We start from the raw sequence: 13845 nt of genomic DNA, 5'->3' as shown, positions 1-13845 counted from the left end.
CCACCAGTCCCTGACTATTGGCCATGCTGGCTGGAGCTGATGGGAGTTGTAGTCCTATGACATCTGTCGAGACCGGTGGCTCTGATTTCAGTGGGGCTGTGAATCCATTCTGGGTTTTAGTCAGAACCAGCCAATATTCTAAAGGAGCTATCCAAGATGCTGAACCCTATCCCCAAAATAGGTCCAGCACCTTGGATAGCTCCTTTAGAGTTCTGGCTGGTTCTGACTGAAACCCAGAATGGATTCACAGCCCACTGAAATTGGAGCCACCAGCCTCCACTGGACATCTGGGGATGAATGGCTGGGAGAGGCTGGAATATAAGTTGAGATGCCAAATACGGAACTTGGGATCTTCTCCATGCAAAGATTGCTCTCCCACTCTGCATGGGGAAGAACTGTAGCCCAGTGGTAGGACACATGTTTTGTCTGCCAAAGGTCCCAGGCTCAATCACTGGCATCTCCAGGTAGGGCTGGGAAAGACCCCTTTCTGAATGAAATACTGGAGAGCTGCTGCCGATCCACGTAGAATCTACATTGCAGATAATACTGAGCTAGATGGATCAGTGGTCCAACTCAGTATACATCAGCTTCCTGCGAGCTATAGCCTCTTCCCTTTAAGTGTGAAAATCCCTGTGGAAGCAACCAAATAGAACATTTGTGCTGTGTAAAATGACTAAAGGTATGGGTTGTAGCTACACTGGGGGCAGGGAGAGGGGAAGATGAACAGACACTCAAGATTTCTCCATGTGTTGCATCCCAATCGCTTTGAGTTTTTTTTTTTTAATGAAAAGTGGTATAGAAATTCTCTAAAATAAATAAATCCCGACTGTCCTGTAATTTCTCAGCCTATTTTTCAGCTGATCAGAGGAATTGCTTCTGAGCATGAGGCTATTCTTGTATGGCCTTACTTAAACAGCAGGTTCGCCATGGAAATCTACCCCTAGAGACTGGGATGGACAATGTGGACAAGCTTTTGAATATCCAAACTAGCCTTACAAATTCCTAGATGTTCTGAACATTCATGGGGTTTTCCATTGCGTTCAGATGAAATTCTGAATGTTCACGTTGCTAAAAAAGCTTAATGCTTCATTACTTGAGCACATAAAACCTTTCCCATATATATATGTGATATCCACATTGGAAGCAATGGGACTCTTAGGGAGCAATCCTATGGCCGCTAGTCAGTGGCTAGATGGCCATAGGATACCTTGTTTTCCAGGAGCTGACCTCGGAGCCCACGCTCTGAGGTCGGTTGCCGGAGAACTGACCTCCCCTCCGCTTCCACTCTGCCTCGCAGGTAGTGCAGAGAAGCCCAATGCTCCGTTCTCACAAGAGGAGTGCGGAGTGGCTGAAACTGGGCGTTCTGGGGGGCGGGGCGGGGCGGGCTGGGGAGGGTGGAAATGCCTGTATGACACATCCTATGTGTTGTATGGCAGCCTTCTCCCTTGCTCTGGCCTCCCGTGGCTAGACAGCCAAAATCAGGGCCGGAGGAGCGTGGAAGGAACAATCCCCTCCGTGCTTCTCCTGCCCTGCATTGGATAGGTGGTCACCTCCAAGTTTGGAGGCAGCCGCCTATCTGCATAGGATAGCGCCCTTAACTTATTTCATAGTTTTCAAAGGAAATTAGTTGTGTCTCGTTTTAGCTGGATTGGGTCTAGTATATCTAAAAACTCAGGCTTCTAGGGAAAACATCCAGGTTAATATTATGGTTCTCCCAAGTTTCAGGCCATTGCTGTATGATCATGTTTTCCTTAATCAGGCTATTGCAACAATTTCTGTTAAGATGGCAATAATGGAGCTGAGACATTTGTTCCACGTATCTGGGGATGATAATAAAATAATAATATTTGGGCTTGGATCCAATAGTATTCTTCCATTAGTGGATCTGAAATTTCTGGCAGAAAGGGTTTCCCCTACCGCTCTTTGGGGATCCTCCAAAACATATTAGGGGGTGCATAGGGGGCTGCAAGCAGGGGGAGAGGATGGGGAAGTCCCATCACACAAGGGGATTTCAGCTCACACAGTGTTAGATGTAAGGCTTACATTCTGCTATGTTTTGTGTTGTGTAGTCATTTTTATTCTTTTTTTGTCCACCGATAAGAAACGTTCTTAACTTTGTCAATTTCAGTACAAGTGATTTGGGAGTTGTAGAGGGTAAAGTATGCCACACAAACAATGGCCCTGTTCAGACTCACATTGGGGAAGGGTGGTTAGGCTAACCATGGTGCATGGTGGTTACCGCTAACTGCAGCGAGTGCTACTGCCAGACGTGCAGATAACCATGTTCCATAACGTGGTTAGATTAACCATTCTCTAACCACCCTCCCTTCTGCAGGAACCCACAGTCCTCCGAATGAGCAGCATGCATCCCAGCGTCCTTTGCACTTGTCGGGCGTTTTGGTGCTCCTCCTTCTTTGTCTGCTCTTGCTGTGGAGTTCTATGGCAGCTGTCAGTTAACCACAGAGGCTATCCAGACGTCACGCTAAACCATGGTAGAGCCCACTAACCATCTTGCAGCAAGTGGTTAGCGAATGTGGTTAGTCTGTGGTTAATAAACCATCAGGTTTGGGAAAGACGCCTGTTCAGACATCATGCTAAACCAACATAGTTAGCTCAAAACTCCTAACTATCATGGTGCAGTGTGATATCGGAACAGGCCCAATAATTCTGGCAGGAAGAAACGCCCTTTTTTATGGCTGATGTTATAGTGAATCAAAATAGCCTTAATTTATACTTATTCTCCATATCAAACTAAATTTTATTAACAAGTGACAAGCAGCTATCCTTTGATCAAATAGGGCAATAAATCCAAAAATACTTAAGTGGAGTTACTTTCTAGAGAATGTTGAAGACCTTTGAATTTTCATTGTTTTGTACCTTGTTTAGTTCCCAAGTCCAACATTTCACATTGTGTGTCTCATAGAGTTTAGGCTATTGGGTGGTATAGAAATGTGATCAATCAGTTTACTTCCATGGCAACTTACTATAAACAAATAGGGAACACGTATACATTTCTCCAATTGAAATAAACCTGATCTGACTGATTGACTTAAAAGAAAATACCTCTATTTGAGGAAAATGTAGGGGATCATAGTGTCATCTGTATACAAAGAAATGCTGGCTTTTCTGGTTCCCAGCGTAATAGCCAGGATTTTGTGATGTGCGAATCCAAGAGACTCTAAACAAGACATCCCAACCTGGTGCCCTCCAGATGTGTTGGACTACAACTCACATCACTCTCAGTCAGAATTTCCAGCCTGGTGTTGATAGGATCTAACATACCAGGAGGGCGGCTCTTTGCGGAAGGCTGTTCTAAACTTAGAGTGACAAACCGCATGGGGGAGGAAGACTTTAATGCCCTCCCTGAGCTGATTCCTCAGTGTAATGCTATCAGTTCTGTGTTAATTAATCCACCAGGAGAGCGATTGAATGGCCCCTAGACAGTGTCTGGGGGGTCCATAAGATAGTTCGGATTCCTTCTCCAAGGTCGGAGACACCGTGCCAACTTCGAACAGAGGAGCCCAAGCTCCACGCCCCCTCCCCCAGCAGCCAGTGCAGAGAGAACCATGCTGGCTGCCTCTCTGAGGTCGCAAACGCAACCTCGGAAAGGGGGTGATTCTGTGGGAGGGGAGCATAGGGGACTGGGGAAGTGGGGATATTAGATATCCCCAAACAACTCAGCTAGATGGGTGAAAATGCCCGTCTAGCTAAAATGCAGCGCAGGGGGAGCGTGGAGGCAAAGGTGGCCTCCACCATGCCTCTCACTCTGCATTGGATGCACATCAGCCTCCGTGTTTGGAGGCTGACAGGCATCCTGATAGGATTGCATCCTAATTGACTAAAACCCGTATGATTCACTGGCTAAACTTTCTTTAATTGGCTGAAAGCCCTAGTGTGAGGTAATTCTTGGGGCTCTGTGTTGCCGCCATAATCACTCTTGGCCACTGGGGGAAGGCGTATGATTACACATGATAGGTAAGAGCACAGATTTGCCCCAGCAGACCCTGAGGGTGAGAAGACACAGGTAGTGAGCACCAATGCTTTGGTGGCACCATGAAGCAGATGTTATTTGTAACGCAGAACTCACAGCAGCCAAAGGTAACATTGGCTAACATTTGGCATTCTTCCTTTTCAGAATCAAGCACGTGATTGGATATTGACCTGCAAAGCAAGAGGCATCCCTTGCTCAGATGATTTTTCTCTAACTACTACTTTAGGAGAACCAGTGAAAATCAGGGCCTGGAACATTGCCGGGTTGCCTTCTGATTCCTTTTCCATCGACAATGGTATCATTATCTCGTAAGTAGTAGATGTCTGAGACAAATGTAGCTTATTTCAACTGTTTCTTAAACCTAATGGTTTGTGCCAGAAAAGGGGAACCTCTGGCCTGCAGGCCTAATTTGGCCTGTGGAGGTTCCTCATCCGGCTCACGGAGCCTCCTCGGATTCCTTCAGAGCGTGAGGCGAGGCATGCCTGGGTGAACCAGCGGCTGGAGCACTTCAGCCACTGACTCCGTCGTGGTGGTTTCACCTGCGCGAGCTTCCCCAGCTCCTGTGTGGCAGCACCAGTCCCCGACTGAAGCAAGAGCTGGAGCGCGAGCCGGCACTTTGTCCAGGGCCTGGGTGATCCCAGGGGATGTGGCCCCGCCCCAGAACTGTTCGCCACTCCTGTTTTATGCTATCCATTACTTGGAGGGATGCAGTAAGCTAGTCGTTTACTTTCGTTGTTGTTAAAAAGCATAGGAATGGCCAATAGCTCTGTAGCGGAGCACATGATTGGTTGGCATGCAGAAGGCCCCAGGATCTCAGGCAGCAGAGATGGGAAAAACCTAGGCCTGAGTCCTTGGAGAATCACCACTAATCTAAGTAGATCATACCGGTCCAGATGGACCAAAGGTTTGACTTGCGTTCATTCTTAGTTCTTTTCCCCAAGACCAGATTTCATCGTCCTGTAGTTTTATTCAGGCACATTTCTTTATTTGAAGCTCTTGAATGCATGGAGGGCATTTGTGAATAAGAGTCTCAGTGGAGCCATCTATTTTCTTCTCTTGAATGGGGGAGGGCAGCTAGCTTGGAGAGTAGACCTAGTATCCTCCGGGGCTGGGAAGACAGTCGCCAAGCCGTTTCTGAAGAAGGAAGGGTCTTTCCTCACCCCCAGACTACTACTGGCCTTCCTGTGGGCACACAGACCTGGGCTCCCAGTGTGTTGTTAAAACAAAAACACACAAAACAAACAAAAGAAAGAAGCAGTGTTGGAGAGAGCTGAGCAGAGAGAGAATCTACCTTTGGTTGGGGCGCTCTGGCACACCGGCTGACTGCCTCGGAGTGGGGAGGAGTGCCACCCTCTCAGGGTGCCTCTATTTTTACTTTCTTCCACATGAGCATGGATAGGATTGTCCTTCACAACAGGCAAAACTCATTTGCTAAGTTTCCGCCTGTGTTCCAATTTCTCTCTCTCCAGGAATGCAAGAAGATGGCCTCTCATGATAGATCCTCAGGGTCAAGCAAACAAGTGGGTGAAGAATATGGAGAAAGCAAACAGCTTGCATGTCATCAAGCTCAGTGACTCTGAATTTGTGCGCACACTAGAAAACTGTGTTCAATTTGGCACACCCGGTAAGCAACCAAGTCCTAAAAGGCTAGATTGCCAGCAGATCTAGAGAGTGTAGGATGAATTATACAATCAGAGTCATTTTTACAGCTCAGTGCATTCTAGTTGAAATATCATCAGACAGTAAAACAAATAGTACCTAAAACTAATTTATGATCCTCTTAATTTTTTGTTTGTTTGAGGCACTAACTTCACAGTCATTCCACATTTGCTTTTATATTATTTTTCTCTTCAGTTGATTTCTCAAGAAATGTATGCTATTAAACTACTGATTACATCCGCCTTCCCTGGACATGTTTATCTTTAAAGAAGACATCAGGCTTGTCAACTAGTCTTTCTAGTGCAGGGGTGGGCAACTTGTGGTCCTCCAGATGTTTTGGCCTACAACTCCCAGCATCCCTTACCATTGACTATGCTGGCAAGAGCTGATGGGAGTCATAGGCCAAAACATCTGGAGGGCCACAAGTTGCCCACCCCAGTCTAGTTCTTTCAGATGATTCATACATCATATAGTGACAGGACTGATAAACAGTAATTCACCCTTTAAAAAAAAGTAAGGAATAAGAATCTGACATAAAGGAGAAATGACAGAGAATTAATTTAAATGCTAGTCATTTTCCTTTCATTGAGAAGGTATAGGAACAATTTGGACTAGCGGAATTTAGAGGAAAGCTCTGTTAAGATGAAGAGCCTTGTGTTGCACAGAGTGGTAGGCGGCAGTATTGCAACTGAAACTCTCCCCACGACCTGAGTTCAATCCCAGCGGAAGCCAGGTCTCGGGTAGCCAGCTCAGGTCGACTCAGCCTTCTGTCCTTCCGAGGTCAGTAAAATGAGTACCCAGCTTGCTGGGAGAAAGGTAGTCACGACTGGAGAAGGCAATGGCAAACCACCCCACTATAGTCTGCTGAGAAAATGCCAGCGTAAGCGGCGTCCCTCTAGGGGTCAGTAATGACCTGGTGCTTGCACAGGAGGAACCTTTCCTTTGCTTTTTTTCTGTTAAGATGACAGCCTTCCTGACCATGGTAAACTGTATCTGGAACTAGGGATGTACGAAAATCACTTACCTTTTGCGGATTATGCTGATGGTGGGGGGGGAGGCGTTCCGTCCCTCCCCCCGGAATCCTCCACAGCCGGCTGTGCTCCGTGGCAGCTCTGCGGAGCAGCCGGCCAGGCCCAGCCAGGTCAGAGCTGTCCACAGCCGGATTTCTGGCCGCGGAGGGCTCTGGGTAAAAAAAACCCCAAAAAACAAACCCGCGTACGCAAATGGCGGTGGCTACAGCCACCGCCATTTGCGTTTCTTCTTTTTGGCCGTCTTAATCTACGTAAATATTTACGTAGACTATGACGGCGAAAATAAGGGGAACGCAAATAGCGTCGCGGGCGCTATTTGTGTTCCCCTTATTTTCGCCGTCTTAGTCTACGTAATTATTTACGTAAACTAAGACGGCCCAAAATAAGGAACGCAAATGGCAGCGGCCATTTTTTTTTTTTTACCCAGTCGTTTTAGGCTATGTAAGTTTTTACGTAGCCTAAAACGTCTAGGAAAAAAAAAAAAAGGCATACGCAAATGGCGGCGGCGGCCGGCCGTAGCTGCTGCCATTTGCGTATGCCTTTTTTTTTTTTTACCCAGATGTTTTAGGCTACGTAAAAACTTACGTAGCCTATCACGTCTGTGTAAAAAAAAAAAAAATGCAAATGGCAGGGGCAGCAGCCGGTCGGAAGACCATCAGCCGCCGCTGCCAAAGCCACCGCCGGAGCTGCCGCCGCCTGGAAAATCCAGCCCAGGTAAGTCTTGTCCCAGGGGGATCTGCGGGGGGTGGGGTGGGGGGGCAGGCCGTTCTGCCATAGATTTCGCGGGGCTGAATGCACTGGCATTCGGCCTCCTCGAGATCCGTGGCAGAATTCTCTTCCATCCCTATCTGGAACCAGTTTAACTTCTAAGTACTGAGAAGGTACAGGCAAAACTATGCATTACTCTCAACATAGGGATGACACCAAAAAAGTCACCCTCCACAATGTGTTAGAAGAGTTTTTCGCAATGTGCATTTCCTTGTCTACTTTACATCTTTGGCTGCTGCTTCTGGAGACAGAGGAGCACATGATACGATGACATCAGGACATGGGGTCATTGATCCTACACATTGGATGCCATTTTTGGTGGCAGCCCTCTGTCTAGGGTAAATTGTAGTTCCACCCACAGCCAGGATATTTGCTAAGGTTCCTTTTTTACACGGCAGCTAGAAATGTTCTTTTAAAGAATGAAAAGTAAGATTCAGGCTGCAACCCTGGGAGTAAGTCCCATTGAACTCAGTAGGATTTATTTCTGAGTAGACATGTATATGATTCTGCTGTCACTTTTGTGATGTCCTGATTTGGGGTTATCTGAAAACTGATCCTTACACTAGTAGGATGCAGTGCTGAATTTTTTGTTGCTCTTTGCCTGTTCGTTTGTGGATACAATGGTTGTATGAGACTTCCAGCCTCATGGGTTTAGATTGTGGTTCAGAAATCCATTGCTCACCTTTAACAGAAGGGAGAGGGGATGAATGATGGCATGCTCAGCTATAAAGTCAGTGTGTTATGGGAACCTCACAAGACTGCTTCATCTTAAAAATGTAGACAAATGGCAAACTGATTTAAAAAATAAGTGGTTTGTGATAAGCAAATGTATCATGAATGTAGGTTGTGAATCCATGTAGATTCTTAGAATCACCTGATTTTGGCTCACTTACAGTGCAACACTATGCATGTCTACTTGCTCCCAAGTAAGTGTGTATGGGATTGAAACCTAAATGCAGTATCCCACAACAAACCAGCAATTGTTCTGCAATAGAACAGTGAACAGTTCAAGTCTTGTCTGTCTGTCTGTCTGTCTCTAGGTCAGGATAGCTTACATTAAGATAGCTAGTGCCATTCTTACAACAACCATCACAAACTAGGTTACGCTGATGAATCATTCACTGTATTTTTCACAAATAATTTCTTGAGACGTTTCAGTTAAAACAAACATGATGTTCACAATAATGCATAAACTCATATATAAGGATAAAAAGAATGTCTTGTCTTGATGGGTTTTGACTACATTGTACATACGTTTTAAATTTCTTTAATTTAGCTGTATGTCACAGCTTATAACACTATTTTGAAATTGAAGGAATCTTCTCTGACTCAGAGAAATTAGATAAATTGGAAATTATTTCTTTTTTCCTGTTAAAGGCATATTTCTCTTTAATTGTGGATTTGATTTATAAACTAAATCTTTAATATTTCTCAAAGTTAGTGGAATCACACAGGCTGTTATGTATTCAACTCCTTTAATTATATCTTTTGCAGATTTCAATATTTGGGTAATTCCACCAGAAATTTATAAAATGTATAAAATCTGCTTTATCAGCACTACATTTCCAACAATTTGACTTCCTACTTTTATTATAGATCTTCCTTATTCTTTTTGTTGTTAAATATTACTGGAATCAGATTTTATAGTGGCATTCTTTCACATTTATGCAGGCAGCTGGGACTGTTGTAAAAATATTTTATTTTCTGCTGATCTTCAAACAACTGAGTATCCAGGACTGCTTTCCCCTTGAGCGTAAAATGTATTGCCTGTAGTTCTAGAATACTGTGTTTTTTCCCCTTTGGCCTATTGTTTCTGTTTCTTGCAAACAGTAAGTTCAACAAAATCTATTTTTTGTTGTATTGAAGTGCTGCTGGAAAACGTTGCTGAAGAACTGGACCCTATTCTTGAGCCACTTCTGCTTAAACAGACATTCAAGCAGGCTGGTAGTATCTGCATCCGCCTGGGAGATTCAACCATTGAATATGCTCCTGACTTTCGCTTTTATATTACAACCAAGCTGAGAAACCCACACTACCTCCCAGAAACATCCGTCAAAGTGAGCAGTTTGCACAGGAACATCTTGCTGTGTGCTGTTGTTCAGTAAGCAAAAGAATGATACTAGCAGCACAACCTTTTCCACAGTGCTCTTCCTCATGGTTGTATACTAGTTCCTACAGGGCTGCAGAACCAAGCCCGGGAGGCCAAATCCATCCTGCCTGGCCCCACCCCGTTTCCCCCAACCACTGGTCGTTCGGTGGTTTCCCAGCTTTTGTGCAATTTTTCCCCATTCTAAAAGGTTGACATGCCTCCTCCTAAGGCTTAGTTACTGGCACTAACAGCTTTAAGCTACAATATCCTGGTATTTTGGCCCTGCCCCTTTTGCCTTTGGCTCCACCCACCATTGGAATACAGCCCCCAAGAGCTTCTCTAAAATGGAATTCAGCCCTTGGGTTCAGCACCCCTGTGATAGTATATGGACAGCTGCTTTAATTTTTTTAATCTTATTTTTGAAAAGTTTTCTCTCTTCACATTTTAACATCGTATTAGTGCAGTACAATGGAGCGATGTGACACGCCACAAAAGAAGGGAGGAAATCTTATGGCAAATAACAAAAATGCTCATACACAGTCCGTACTTCAGTTGTTCACAAATATGTTCACAACTTCAAAAATCCAGCTGCTTCCACACAGTGAAAACTGGCAAATATTCCCCATAGACTAGGGGTTTGAAACCTCTTTCCATTTCCTCTTTGAATTCCATTTCAGAGAAGCTTTTGGGGGCCACATTCCAGTAGTGACCAAGGTCACAGGCAAAAGGGGCAGGGCCAAAAATACCCTAAATGCCAACATATTCTGGCTTAAAGCACTTAGTGCCAGTAACTAGGCCTTAGGAGAGGCATGGCAACCTTTTAGAATGGGGGGAAACTGCACAAAATCCAGGATACCACCAACTGATTGGTGGTTGGGGGAAATAGGGTAGGACCAGGGGAAGGGAATGTGACCATTTGGGGAACCCAAGGGGGACAGTTTGAAACCCCAGGCAGGCTGGATTTGGCCTCCAGGCCTGAGGTTCTCTACCCCTGCCATAGACACTAATGTCATTCAAGCTAGTCCATAGAGATTTAGGAACATAGGCAGCTGCCTTATACCCTATCAGAACTTTGATCCACCATGTGGCTTCATATTGTCTCTACATTGACTGGCAGTGGTTCTCTCCAAAATTCAAACAGGCTTTTCCCAACCCTACCTGGAAAGTTCTCATGTAACTACTGGGCCACTGCTGCTGCCTAGGAGGGAGACCCAAGATGAGCTAGTTCTGCAACCCCCTTCTATGCCCCCAGACTTCTGGTACCTGATAAATCCAGAATTCTTACATATCTTAGAGCTGCAACAATTCCTGATCATCTGACAGCAGCTACAGTAAAATCTCAGCTGTGTAAGGTGTGGTAGATTTGATAACTTTTTCTGGACTTGGTCCCTATACAGCTTCCCTGCATCTCTCTCCCCCCCCCCCCGGCAAATAAAAACCCAGGCCATGCTATACTTATCCACTGAACTTGTGTGTGCAGGAGAAGGGGAGTTTCAGAAGTCACCATAAATTGTGCACATCATATTCTGGCCAGATCTTGGATTAGAGCAGCCTTCTCTAATCTGGTGTCCTCCAGATGTTTTGGATTTCCACTCCCATCAGCACTGTCCAGCATGGCTAATGGGCAGGAATGCTAGAAGTTGTGGTCCAAAACACTGGGAGGGCACCAGGTTGAGGAAGGCTGGATTAGAGTATTATGTATGGAGTTATGACATCACCAGCACTGGCACTATTAACGTGACACTCGCATTGATGCTTTCAGAAGTTGTGTTCTGCTATACTTTTTCTAACATCTTCTTAGCAACCTAGGCAGCATGTGTTTCCACCAACATGTCTTGTATCTCATTTGTGATTCCCGCCCCTCCCCCTATTGTAATCATACAATCTTGGTGAAAGAGCATTCTCTCCCCCTCCAAGAAACTCCTGCCCCCTCCGAGAAATTCCTGACATGTGTTGCTGATACCTTCCTCCTACAGAAAGTAGAGGCACTGCAGCTGAGGTTAGCGAGGGATGCTAAAAGCAACAAAAAGGCTTTCTTCAGATACGTGCATAGTAAAAGACTATGCACATATCTGAACCACTGGTTAGGCCTCAGCTGGAGTACGGTGTCCAGTTCTGGGTGCCACACTTTAAGAAGATTGTTACAGAGAGGAAGGACGGGATCTCGTTCTTGATCATCCCAGAGTGCAGGACATGGCATAATGGGCTCAAGTTACAGGAAGCCAGATTCTGGGTGAACATCAGGAAAAACGTCCTGACTGTTAGAGCAATACAACAATGGAACCCATTCCCTAGGGAGGTAGTGAGTTCTCCTACACTGGAGGCACTCAAGATAAGGCTGGACAGCCATCTGTCAGGGATGCTTTGACTTCGATTCCTGCATTGGGAATCAATTAGGGGGTCAGACTCGATGGTCTTATAGGTCCCTTCCAAGCCTACTATTCTATGATTATATGATTCTGTGAAACCACTGCCTGCTACTTGCAATGCCCAACAAAGCTCTCTGCTTGCTACTTGCTTGGTTACTTCTACATTTGAAGCATCACTTTTCTCACACACACACACACACACACACGGGAAAAATCATCCAAGGGCTATAAAAATCAAACACAGCTTTCCTTTTGAATATAGGGTGTGTTGATTTATGGGCCATCAGGCAGGGAATGCCTTATGATAAAAAAAAGTTCAGGCATTTATGTAGAAGGCAGAAGTTATTTTTATTTCTCTAGTAACTATGTCTCACAGAAAGGTTGAAACACTGTCCCAAATTTGAGAACACCATAATTCACAGGTCAGCATTTTCTTTTGGCTTATCTGGACCAAACACTATTTGATTTGGATGTCTTCTAACATTCACAGGTGACATTACTGAACTTCATGATAACACCAGAGGGGATGCAAGATCAGCTTCTTGGAATAGTTGTTGCAAGAGAGAGACCAGATCTCGAGGAAGAAAAGCAAGCCCTGATCTTGCAAGGAGCTGAAAACAAACGGTATCAAAGTGACACGAACTAGAAAACTGCCTTAGCAGAGTGATAATGCTTGAGGGAGAGAAATCTTTAATGTTGGATATAGAGTCATTAGGCTGAATCCAGATTTAGGCATGTGCAATTGGGCTGGCAGAAGCAGACTCTCCTCCTGACAGCAGCCCCTCCAACCCCCTGAAAATGCTACAGAAAGGATTGGGGCACCCTGCTAAATGGGGTGAACTGTGATGCAGGGAGAAGGGAGGGTCCCCAAATATCAGGCAGAAGCACCTTTGTGAACTGAGCTCTCCCGACCACAGAGGGCAGATCCTGGATCCAACCCATTGAATTATAGACGCACTTGACAATACTACTTGAGGAATGTGGCTTGTGCAAAGACTGGATTTGCATGACCTGGCCTGCTGCCTGTGATACGATCTTTCCCTGTACCCACCTTGTCACAGGATTGATGCAGAACTTTAACATGTCCAAGAAGAGTTGGGAAAACCTTTCTTTTGTAAAGGCTCGCTATGCGTGTGTTGATGTGAAATTGAAGGTGACTGCAAAACCAATCCCTCAGTGGAAGAAAAATGATTCTGTGAACTTACTCTGAGCTTTATTGGCAGGGGTTTCTCCACAGAATTCAGAGGGAGTTGTGGGAAACATTGTGGGCTTCCCAGAGCCATCTTGTTGGCCACTGTGGGAAGAAGGATGCTGAACTAGATGGAACATGGTCTGATCCATCAGGGCTGTTCTTAGGTTCTTCTTGGTAGTGCAGTTTTTAGGACAATTTATGTGAAGATGGTAGGTGGAGGGCAGATACCATGGAATTATAGTCCAGAAGAGATTTCATAGGTTTCTAACTAAAAAATGCAACCCCAGTAACACTCAAAGCACCTCTTAAAAATTAATCTCCATAGTAAAAGAATAAAGCCTGTGATTTAGTCATTGTCTGTCTTAATCAGCAGACACATTGACTCTTGTCAGGCACTTGAAATTAAACTGGAGGTGCTTTCACAACAGAGCTTTTTCGCCGCTTGTTGCTATAATTACCCTGAGAAGGTGCCACTGCCGCAGTAGAAGGGGCGCTTCCTCCCTGTGGTAGTTTTAATCCAGGTTTCAGTTGTTTGGGAATATCCGGCTGTAATTACCCTCTACTTCAAAAGGCATTTTATTCGTTCCGATATGTAAAATGCAGCTCAGTATGGTATTTCAGGGCCAAACTGGACGTTACGAAAATCGAATCGCTGCTGACAAGAGCAGCAGCCCCTTTCCACTTTCCCAGCTCTTTCTGGTAATATAAAGTTAAAAAAAGAAAGAAAGATGTGTGGCATGACATCA

At 45.1% G+C, this 13845-nt stretch overlaps 1 protein-coding gene across 1 annotated transcript in view; it reads left to right on the top strand.

Annotated features, from left to right (window-relative positions):
• Positions 1–13845, top strand: part of DNAH7 (dynein axonemal heavy chain 7) — a 194031-nt gene that overhangs the window by 133919 nt on the left and 46267 nt on the right. Inside the window, exons 47-50 of the mRNA XM_084806680.1 lie at positions 4136–4299; positions 5461–5615; positions 9316–9506; positions 12398–12531. Coding sequence (XP_084662806.1) covers positions 4136–4299; positions 5461–5615; positions 9316–9506; positions 12398–12531 — 644 coding nt within the window. The remainder of the gene's footprint in view (positions 1–4135; positions 4300–5460; positions 5616–9315; positions 9507–12397; positions 12532–13845) is intronic.

This window comes from Heloderma suspectum, chromosome 1 (assembly GCF_057233095.1).
Source record: "Heloderma suspectum isolate Gila_16-S chromosome 1, 16-S_ref, whole genome shotgun sequence".
NCBI lineage: Eukaryota > Metazoa > Chordata > Lepidosauria > Squamata > Helodermatidae > Heloderma > Heloderma suspectum.
Note: the sequence above shows the minus strand (reverse complement) of the source record. Positions and strands in the feature narration are given on the sequence as shown.